This window comes from Thalia democratica, chromosome 6, assembly GCF_965202585.1.
Source record: "Thalia democratica chromosome 6, ktThaDemo2.hap1.1, whole genome shotgun sequence".
In the NCBI taxonomy this organism is placed as follows: Eukaryota; Metazoa; Chordata; class Thaliacea; order Salpida; family Salpidae; genus Thalia; species Thalia democratica.
Genome location: NC_139170.1, coordinates 19,833,860 through 19,845,958, shown reverse-complemented (window position 1 = coordinate 19,845,958; position 12,099 = coordinate 19,833,860). Strand labels below are relative to the sequence as shown.

At 23.6% G+C, this 12,099-nt stretch overlaps 1 protein-coding gene across 2 annotated transcripts; it reads left to right on the top strand.

Annotated features, from left to right (window-relative positions):
- The first annotated feature begins 3,084 nt into the window (after positions 1–3,084).
- LOC145838198 (alpha-1,3-mannosyl-glycoprotein 4-beta-N-acetylglucosaminyltransferase A-like) lies at positions 3,085–12,099 on the top strand. Of its 2 annotated transcripts, XM_082945757.1 has the most exons (8): positions 3,085–3,235; positions 5,033–5,095; positions 6,225–6,383; positions 7,556–7,738; positions 9,924–10,142; positions 10,487–10,636; positions 10,707–10,822; positions 11,143–12,099. In XM_082945757.1, exons 1-8 carry the CDS (start codon positions 3,101–3,103, stop codon positions 11,195–11,197), a joined length of 1,080 nt encoding a protein of 359 aa, XP_082801883.1. In that variant the 5' UTR covers positions 3,085–3,100; the 3' UTR covers positions 11,198–12,099. The 2 variants fall into 2 exon arrangements, with proteins under 2 accessions (XP_082801883.1, XP_082801884.1); XM_082945758.1 differs by lacking the exon at positions 5,033–5,095.

Sequence of the window (12,099 nt, the reverse complement as noted above, 5' to 3'; positions counted from 1 at the left end):
TAACAATAAACTGGTTTTAGTATAATATAAATTTCATCTAAAAAGATTGGCAGTTAGTATTAAGGTTAATTATGAACTTACTTGTTTATAAAAATTGATAAAAAACTGTAAAATTACTTAACTAAGGTATTACATCCTTTCAAAAAAATAAAAATGATTTTACTAGTCTATGCTTGTAACTAGGTTTTCTTGAAGTAGTAATTAATCGAACAAAAAATATAATCAATAGTTAAAATTAATTAAACTAATATTACTTTTTTTTTATAAAGTCAGTATGACTCAGTATGACAAGTAGTTTTGACTCACTATGTTAATTAAATTGAACTCGTTTTAAAATAAGTACTAATCTTACCTAATTATATACTGATAAGCTTGAATTTTTGAATATGTAACATTTTAGTGTTTTGTTTAGATTTTCATGCATAAATATTTTTTTAAATTTCATTATAGATAAGCAACATTGTTATGTGCAGTTTACTATCTTATTTTACTTGAAGAGGTCACAATTTTTTGGTCACCGAAACCTGGTTATAAATAAAATGTTTAGTTTGCACATCTCTACTTAAAGTCAGTATGAGAAATTTTGATTTTGATATTTAAGTGTTTTGTTTCAAAATATTAGAACTTTTCTAATAACAAACTTAAACAAATTTTTTTTTGTTGAAAACACCAATGTTTTAGTTAATTTATTTAGATGATGTAAATCTATTTTTTACGGTTGATTGAAAGTTTGGTTTTTTCGTTTAGTGCCGAGTTTTATTCTAAATAGTTTTTCTTCAACATCGTCTTTTCTCTCTTACGAGCGGTAAAGCAATGCCAAAAAGTATTTCTTTATCTGTTTACACTCTCGGTATGAGACAAGAAATGCAGAGTTTTATTAATCAGCAGTTAGCAGTATTTTTTTTTTACTTTTATAGTTTCAACATTACTAGCATCTTACAATTAGCATTTATTTATACTTGTGTATTTTATTTTTAAAATAGTTATATAGAGTATAATTTAAAAACATAACAAATTTACAAACAAATTTTAAGCTAAGTTGTATTCTAAAAGTTAGTAATTTTTTTAATACATTGTTTTATTGACTAAGCACGGTTCAAGTGTTAAAAAACACAAATATTAAAAGTTTTTGAGTTGAGTACATCAAACAATATCTTACAAGTACCATTAAAACATTCCAATAAATAGTTAAAGTCTATGAGTATATGCAAAATATTAATTTGAGTCACTAACGTTTGTACTAAAACTTTTTATGTATACTTTTTTTTGAAAATAACTTAAATGTTGTTTATAATGAATGATAAACTAAACAATATTTGTATTAATAAAAAAATTAAAACTACTTTAAAGTGAAAAATCAAAGTTATTATTTTAAATTATTTTGAATTTGTTAAAGTACACAGGTAATTTTCATTTTGAATATTAGCAAAGAACTTCAGTAGCTTGTGCTTTTATTTTTAATAAAACTTTGATGTTTCTACATATAAAAACAACAAAGATACTTTGTATTTTTTTTGTTAATTTTGTTTCAAAAAGAAAAATTTTATTGGATTTGTATTTAATACAATGATAATTCTAAATGCACTTTATTGAATATTCTATTGGTGTTTTTAAATAGTTTTATTTTTACGTGCTTTAAAAAAGTGTATATGTTATCTTTCTAATCGCTATATTATGTTCAATAGGCTTTTTTAATATTTTACTTCCGTAAAGCTGTAATGTCAGTCATAATAAAATAAGTGAAAATTATAAGCTACTTAATGCTCAAAACGTTTATTCAAATAATTTGTTTAAATTACATTCTCGATAGTGCATACTAAATGTAAGTTTGAAAAAAAAGTTTTATTACCAAATGAAAAGCAGTTTGCTTAATAATGAGATACTTAAAACATGGTGCATGCAAAAGTAATACATTGCACTTTTTAGCTACTGAGATTTATTGTTTTAAGTTATTATTTCATTATAAGTAATTATAAGTATGAAGTTATTATTTCATTATAAGTAATTATTATAAGTATTAAGTTATTATAAGTGGCTTAACTATGCTTTAAAACAAATTATGTTTAGCTTAATACTATTTGTTAAAATCATAAACAAACATTCTTATATAGAGCCTGTTGTTTGCTTAGCCTTGTTTAGTTTTTTTTTTTACTTTAGGTGCATCAAAAATCTCTTTTTTAAATAGTTTATTTTTATAAAAAGATGTATAAATCAAAGTTGTAGACTGTAGAAAACTCGAATAACTCTATATTATTCTGTTTAAACGTATTAAAATACTTTTGCTTATGTTTTATAGTCAGAACAAACTTTATTATCTAGTTATTGATTAATGTAACTAAAACAGAAAAAAAAAGTTGCATTTCTTTTCACTAATATTTTGAAAATGTTTAATTATTTTTTGATAAGCTTACTCTTCTTTAATTTAGTTCATTAAAAATCTACAATGATTAAAGTTTTATGTTATTATCTTTTTACGTTCTTACAGCCGTATACTCTTATAGTTTTTATTCTTGTAGTTTTATATACTTATGAGCTTAAACTAATTTCAGTTATTTTGTGCCATGTTTTCACTTGTTTTTTTTTTTTTTTTCATTTTTTATAAAACTAAACTAAAAAAGCTAAGTCACTAAAATTTTTTTTTTATAAAAAATTATTTTTACATTTTTTTATGATTTTTAGAGATGAAAAAAAACTTTTTTTTATTTTCAAATATTAATTAAGTGTTCATCTTAAAACTATTCAGATTCTTTAAACTGTAAATGTAAATCAAAAACAAAATTGTAAGAACCTTTGTGTTAAAATTTTTTTTTACTTTTCTTCTGCCTACATGAGCTAAATATTGTAAAAATTTTCAAAACTTTTACCGAAAAATAATAGTGTATTCATAACGAAGTATATATTCAACATGTCAATATTTTGTAAACTGTTCTAAAAACAGTTGTAAAACGTTTTTTACGTGAAGTTTTATGCTTTAATTGTAATGTTTTTGTAAAACAAGCAACTTAAAACAATAAAAGTGCATTTTATATTCTAGCTTCAACTATAATAAGCTTGTATAATAATTAATGTTTTCTTTTAGGTTATTAGAAGAAAATTTTAAATGAGAACTAGTTTTTTTTTTAAGGTGGCAACTTTGACTTTATTAGTCATTATTACAATAGTCTCCGTATACAATATCAATACTCAAAATAAGGTAGAAATTAAAAACAACTATGATGGAGAAACTATAATTAAGGTTAGTACTAAAACTGTAAACCTGATGTTTTTATTTGTATCAAAGTTACTAAAATATATTTCTGAACTAAAAAATTAAAAATTTATAATAAAATAAATTATTCAATGTTTTAAAATGTTGAGTTTCATAATAATCTGCACATTAAAAACATGTATGTTTATATATGTATTTTTTTTAACTAAACGTAAAAAATCTTATATAACATAGTTTTAGTTTAGGTGTGTCAACGTCCGGCCCACTTGCCAGATCCAGGCCTCCAATAGAAACATCTGGCCCGCAACGTATTTTTAGCTTAAAAACACATTGTGCAAATATAATGAAATAAATAACCAATGTTTCAAAATATACTCCTTTTTTGTACATAATAGTGTTAATCAAAAAAATGAAATAGCTATTTAATACCTACTTAACTTTTCAACTTAAAACAAGAAAGACTATTGTACAACTTTTCAAAATTACTTAGCCAAATAAAGCTTTTTTTAATTCGGCCTACGAAAGATCTTTTGTAATAAAGGTGACTTGCCTTTGTTTTAGTTAAACCTTCGTATATATGCAATGTAAAATTTAAAAAACTTTATTTGAATTTGAAATAGTTTAAAAACTGTAAATTTCACAATTAAGAAAATCCATTTATTACGTAATAAAGAAATACATATATATTTTTGGTTTTTTAGATATCAAAAATCTATAATTAGCTTTTTTTAAACTTACATTTACTATTATATGTAACAAATTTCACAAAATACTAAAAAGTAACTAAGAGTCCATAGTTTACGAACAAACACCTATAGTATTGTGTAACAAGCTTAATAAATTTATTTTTTTTGTTTATAAATTAACTTTATAGCATTCGAAAAGTAAAATATTAGAACTTGTTGATAAAACTAATATTTCTATCAACACCCAATTGAAGTCTAAAAGCAAAAAGTGTGTTGCTTAGAACAAACAGATACGAAAGTTAATGCTTTAAAGTTGTTTCAAAAGTTCTACTATACAAAGTTTTATTTTAATTATGCCAGTTTTTTATACTTTCTCTAGCTTCTAATTATCTCTTTTGACTTCCTTGTACTCTTTTATTAAGTAAGTGTATTTTAAATACTAGAATTTTTATGGCTTATGTTAAAAACTTAAAAAAGTTTCCGTGGTAAAAACCTATAACTAACATCTTAATTAATATTCGTTAATTATTGGTGCTTTTTATCTCTTATTTAAGCAAATTTTTTGTTTAAATTAATAAATATCTTACAAAATACTAAAACTATTTTTAATAGTTGTGGCTTGCAAAACACAGAGAGCAGCTTTTTCTTTGAAAATTAACCCTTAGATAACATATTAAGTACAAATTTTTTAAAAAGTCTGATTTTCATTTTATTTATCACTAAGAACTAATTGTATTCAAACATCGAAATTAGTCAAATTTATCTTATAATATACATTACACACTGATATTTTATATACGTTATATGTTTAGTTTGTAATTTTTTGTCATCTTTATCTTTACAAAGTTTAGCTGTTTTAACTTAAAAACTAGTACAAAAACATTTTTAAACAAAGTTTAACTAGTTTTGACTTTCACTAATTCATGAAAACACTTACTGATGTTGCTCATGAGAATTATGTTTATAACTTTGAGCTTATAAATTTTAGGAAGCCCTAAAGTATATATGTGTTAAATAATATCTATTTTTAAGAATTATATTAATAGATTTTTCTTAGTATATCATTACAATCCTTATTCAAGAACACCTATGTGTCTCAATGGAATGAAATTTAGAAAAGCAACTGTAATTTTTACAGGAGGCTTATTATGCCCTTAACGAAATCCCAAAGTCCGTTCAGTTGATAAACTTTGCGGCATTAGTGAGTTTTAATCTTTACTGTGCTTTAGATTTGGTGGAGACTAACTTAAAGATAAAAAGTATATAGTTTTAGGTGCAGTCTTTGATAGTATTTACTACCATAATTAAAACAATTCGTTCTATGTTTTCAATATTTATGATTGGAAAAATCTACTGTTTTTTAAAAAAAGGATTATGTAGTTACATGAAAAATTGTGTAGTTTGTCAAGTAACGTGTAGCAACTTAGTGTTAAATCGAACATTATAAATATAACTGTTTTTAGAAATAATGTCATGCAAATTTAGAATACTATTTGTTGTTTTAGAGGAGATATGTGTTGTTAGAATATTATAAGCCTTTTTAGTATAATACAGTTAGTTTAAAAATTCTCTGTTTCCTATTATAGTCTCTTTTTTTTTTAATTTTTGCATGTGTTTATAAATGTGTTCTTGTACTGTTTTGATTTGCATGTGTTTACTAACTTAAAAAAATCAACTGATGATAAATTTTTAATATCAATATGAAAACAGATTTTTGAAATCGTAGTCGTAGTATTTTGTAATAAAAATATTAAATTTTTATTTTTAAGTTATTTTCTGTTTTAAAACCTTTCATACCTATGTTACTTTTAGTAGTAATTGAGAAAAACTAAGTATAAAAAACGATTTTAAACAAAATGTCTTATTTACAATATTAATTGTAACATAGTTTTTATTCGCAACTTGACAGACTGATGCTAACATTTATAAAATATTATAATAGTCATAAAAATGTTTTTAAATGAAAGCTGTTTGTATTATTTACTTTTAAATTTTACAATGTAAAAATACTTTTTGTTTAGCAATGCCCTTTTCTAGTTACTCAACACACAATATAAAATTGTTTAAGTTTACAAAAGGACTCTGTATATTTTAGAACAAAAAAGTATATGCTCATTTAAACATATGGTAAAGTACTCAAACTAACATACAAACTATATATTTAAAATGAATCATTCAAAAAAGAATCAAGTTAATTAGCAACAAACAATTATAATAAGACATATACTAATTTTGTATTTAAAAAAAAAGAGAGTATTACTTAAAAGTTTTTATTTAAATGTTGAAATTTAAAACAAATTTTGTGGTATTTACTGTAACTATTCTTATAGCAAAAACCTGAAAGACAAAATGCTAAAAAAGGAATAGTACAGTTGCCTTATCACTCTGAAAGACCTTTGTCAGGGGGACTAGACAACCCACAACCTCTTTTCAAAAAAGGCAGTATTGAGAAAGGAGCTGATGTTGTAATTGGAATACCAACTGTAAAGGTAAGATAAAGTTAGGAGTAATTTTTAAACACAACAACTAAATAAAAAACAAACTGTTAATATTTGAATTACCGGTTTGAAACTTTGATTTAAAGTTGTTTAGTATGTTATGTAAAACAGCATTTGTTTTTTAAATGACTCTTAATGAAAATTATAAACTATGAAATTAAATAAAGTACTCAAAATTAAGATTAGAATTTATGCTTAATAGCAAAAACTTTAATAAATTCAATAAAAACACCGGCGAAAGTCTGCAGAGCAGAAGCCTAAACTTTCGTATGCCGTGAGACAAGCTCAAGTTTAACAAAAGGGTTGATCATGCCAATTCGATCATCAGACCGAAAGTTAGTGACTGACTGATGATTCTTAATAAGGACGAAACCGGTCTCAGTCTACCGAAATTTGTGGTCTGATGATCGCATTGATATGATCAACCCTTTTATTTTCAATAGCAAGGATATTTTTAACTACACAATTAAGAAGCTTTACAATAATATAGTACTTTTTTCAACTTTTTCTCCTTAAAACTAAATTTTTAAATGTTAGTTTGCTTTGCCAGCCAGTAAAAAAAATTCACAACCTAGATTATGGGTAGAAAACGTACTGTCCGCTGGCTGGATCCGGTATATCAAGCATAAACTTATGGCCACGACGTAACTTTAACTCAAAAAAAGTTTGTGGAAAACAAATGAAATCAAGCTTTTTACAAAAATATTTTTAATCGTATTTTTGATGTTTTTAAGAATAAATTATTGCGTTTTCAAATATTTTTTCTTTCCTTAAATTTCCTTAAATGAGTACCTTTTATTTTTTGTGGTCTTCAACTTTTTCCAAAGCTATTCAAAATAAATTACTGTTAATGAAACTCTGTGCACACTAGACTAAAAAAATATTATGTATAAAGTGTCGTAATATATAAAAAACGCATTTAGAATTTTTAATTTATGTTATACTTAACTTTTTCTGATAGATAACGACTATACAAACGCCATCTAAATTAATAATTTTTATCATTTTACTAAACTTTCTGTGCACAGTAAAATAGTTTTAATGCACAGTAGTGTGCACATGTGCATACCGTGAAAACTACTCCTCTAAACTTTCACTTCATTAATTTTTATAGGCGAGTACTACTGTCTTAAAAAAGTTAATTTAAAACTATGAACTTACAGCGAGTCGGCGCTTCTTATTTGGAAGAAACATTGAACTCTTTTTTTACAAACCTTAACCCTAATAATGATTACAATATCAAATTTATTGTTTTTGTTGCTGAAACTGATGAGGTTTACGTAAAAGAAAGAATTGAACAACTAAGCAAAGACTTTACTTCTCAAGTAGAGAGCAATCTACTAGAAGTAAGTTTAAACAACTGTTGTTTTTAAATAGTAATGCTTATAGTAATCAATAATTAATGCACTTGATTTTTTGGAAAACCGTTGTTTTTATGTAAGCACAAAACTAAAACTTATTAAATATGTTTTTATTTAAGACACTAATAGTTAAGATAAAAAGTTAAAGAAGTTATACACTTGTTTTTTTAGTTCTATCTAAAACTATTATGCATTACAGCTGTAAGAATAAGCCGAAGATTAATCAATTTCTGTTCTTTGAATTTAAAAAAATGCATTAGTTAAACTGAACTAAAACCTGTAATTATATTTAAACAGTTAGGTATAGTTCATATACTTTTATGATTAATTTTTAAGTTTACCAAACATTTGTATAAACTAACTGGTGCTTCTAAATGGCTATATATGTAAAAATTAATTGAAGAAATAATTTTAGCATTTTAATGAGGTTTTTAAGAGAAATACATTACATATTGCTTTTTTTTTGAATTAAGAGTGCTTTTATGCGATTAAGTTGTATCAACTGTTTAATGGATTAAATGAAAAAAAACAAATCAAAACACAAAATAAGTTTTTTAAATACTTGTACTACGAATTTTCAGAAAAAGCTAGCTTGTGTTTATTAATTTATGTGTTATATACGTCATTGCTATAGTATATATATATATACATATATATATAATTAAGTTATTTATATATCTGTAAATTAGATACATATATATATATATCTGTAAATATTAATTCAAAATAAACTTCTTATTTCTTAAAGAAGCTGTGATAGCAATGAAACAATTGAAAGCATATATAGTATATGATTATGTTTCTTATAGACTTTTTTATATGTTTCTAAATTTGTTTATACTAAATATGCATAGGTGTATAAATGTGTCTTAAACTTTAAAACTGTAATCCTTGTAAAAAAAATACAAATCACTCTAATTTTGATACAAAGTTTATAGAAAACATTTTTTTTTTAATAGTTAAGACGATAGTAGTTATATAGGTTATTTTTATACAATTAATATTAATTTCCAGTATCCTTAATACATATTATAATATAATTTTAGGTACATAAATAGTTTTTGTTTGACATTAAATAAATTTACTTTAATTTTTTATACAATGTTATGCATCTAACTTAAATAATTTAGTTATTGTATCGGTCCTACTATACAGTGCTTACAAGAGTAAGCTTTTTCTTGCACGAATTGTTATAGAGATATATCTAATAAACAAAGAGTTGTTGATCTTTGCTTAAATATGTCTTTGACATAAATTATTTCATATGATACAATATCAAGCATAAAAGTATGTTAACTATTGAAATAACAAATAAAATATATTAATAAACCCTACAGTTACAATATTTTAAATTATAAAGTTATGTAAGCAAAATTACAATATATATATATTTTTTTCTACAGTGCAAAAACTCCAAAGTGTATTGCTACTTAAAATTGGTGTTAACTTGAAAATAAAACCTAATGCTTTAAAGCATGAACTTCCTCATAGTTCTCTAAAATATTCAACAAAGTTTGATCGTACATATTATTTGCAAACATAAAGAAATCATTTGAATTAAAAAACATCTGGTTTAATTTAAAAGCAATAAACAGTTTTCCTTTTTACTATTTTTTCTTTATGTAAAAGCGTCACATAAATTTTAAACACATCTTTTCAAACTATCAAAAAGTTTTATTTACAATAATAACCCAAAAAATAAATGAAAATTACGTATGTAAACTTTTTGATAAAGAAGTAAAACTTATTCCAACTATGTATAAGGTAAATCAATAAATATAAAGTAAATAAATATAAAATAATCAATTATAATAGCTAAAAAGTTCGATTTTATCTATTGAATATATTTTAATAATTCTTTTATAAAATTTGCCCTAAAGCGTTTAAACATTTTTTTTAATCTAAAAATTTTCATTATAGTATATATAATCATGGAATTTTCTACAAATATTTGTAAACATTAAGTTGGTATTCATTTTCAAAAAAAGAAATTAAACCAGTATTGAAAAAACAATCTTTGTATCACGAATAGACTTCGTGATATCAAAATGAAACGTTAAAAATATATATTTAAATGAAATAAATTTCTAAAGATAAATTTGTAAAAATTTGTAAAGAAACATGTAACGAAAATCAGCTAGCCAAAAAAAAATGTTTTTTATTTACATAGATTATAGCACCACCACCCGAGTTTTATCCAAACTGGAGCCAGTCGCTACTTTTTCCTGATGTTTTTGGTGACCCACCGTCGAGAGTTAAATGGCGGAGTAAAGAAAATTTAGACCAGATATATCTTATGATGTACGCATACAATTTGCAACCTGATTATTACCTAATGATGGAGGATGACGTCATCACTAAAAGAGGCTATGTTGACGACATGATGGAAGTAAGTTTTTTTTAAACTAACGATGGTTAACAAGCTCGATTAGTTTTTGTATTGTAAGTCTACTTAGTTTATTTAGTATATAATTATTAAAATTTACTATTTAAGTTTTATTTATTCAATAAAACTTGTTTAATTGTTTAAAAAATAAATGCTTAGAATTAAAAACTGTACGGGTATAAGTTAAAAAAAAATGATAGAATGAAATGTTTTTTGTTTTAATAAAGCTAGAATTTTTGAATACCAAAAAACATATTTTACTTAGAAAATTAATTACATTTACTTAAATTACTTTTATTTCTTTAGAAAAAAATACTTACTTAACTACTAATGATTTAAACTTTCAGTTTGCATATGAGAATGAAAACAAAGACTACTTTTACCTCTCATACTGTCAGTTAGGATCTATAGGAAAACTATTTAAAAGAAAAACATTGCCGCACTTTTGTGGCTTTATTCATACGTTTTGGAACAGAAAACCATTAGATTGGTTACAAGTTAGTTTATATATAATCGTAACTTATAATGTGTGGAAATTAGTAGTTTTTACATTTATTTTTTTTAAAGTGGAGTTTTGCTGCAAATGAGGTATGTAGTTATGATGAACATTGTGAAGTTTGCAATAAAAAATTAAGAAGCAGGCTTGTAGAAAGAAGACCAGCAATATTTCAACATATGGGGAAGTACGTTTAGTATTATTTGCAACTAATAAACTCAAAAACTTGAATTTTATGATATTAAAACCTTTAATAAATAACGTGTCTGTGATTTGGTGTATAAAGATACAATAGTCTGTCACTAAAAGTTTTAAGAGTGTCAGGACTAATGATTGTAGATACTTGTTCTATACCAAAACTCAAGGGTAAAATGATAAAAGTTGAGAGTTAAGTATTAAGATGTACTATTATAAAGTTTGTATAGTAGGTTTTAAAAATACTTATTTTTACAATAAGTGTTATATTAAGTTTTTACAATACATTTTTTACTTATAAGATTTATACAGAGTATCCTCACTTGAAGGAAAAGAACAACTTTTGGTGGATGATTCCTTTAGATAAGTATTGTAAAAATAAGTTAATTGTGTTTATATTATTTATTTTTAAATAGTGGAAAACATTTAACATGTCACAGTTTTTCAAAAAATTAAGTTATTATATTTAAGACATTTTTTGAGGATAGTTTTATACTTTAAATAGAGAGTTTTGTATATGGAAAAAAATAAAACGTTTCTAGTGATAAGTAAAACTTAATACTTTTACGAATAACTTCTATACTGACTATTATGAAGCTTGGTTATCTTACTTTATTTTTTACATTTCAAAACTTTTATTTTATATGATGTACTGTGAGCAATATTTTTAGTCTATAAAAGTTCTAACGTTTAGTAAATATCCCTTTTTACATTTTATTTTTAAAACTTTAGTTTTCAAATCTCATATATCCTTTTTAAATGATAAACTTTAAAATGCAGTATTAGAAATATTTATCGAAATAGATAGTAGTAAAACTTATTAAATTTTAGAATAAAATAAAGCTTAGTTTTCGATTATTTTATTTTCTTCGATTTTCACATTAGTTTAAAACTTTATAAACTTTATAATTACTAAAGCCTTGTTTTTAAGCAAAGTAAAAAAATTGGAACTTACTTAAATGGTTAGTCTACCAGGTTAGTTCCAAAGTAACAACCAATTTTTAAATTTACAAACGTTGTAGTTTTTTTTTTCTCACTACTGTTCGTTAATGCCTAAAATAATAATGCCTTACGTTTTTAATTACTTAGCTAAGTTTTTTTAATTCTTACTTTGAACTTGTGTACTTTTTTGGATTTTCGTCTCTTTTTCGATCATATGTAAATAAAATTATTGTACTACTTTTTTTAAAACTTTTAAATTAAAGTTTTTATGTGATGCCTCTCTTATATTTTTTCTAACATTTCTTAGTTTAACTATTATTTCTTTTA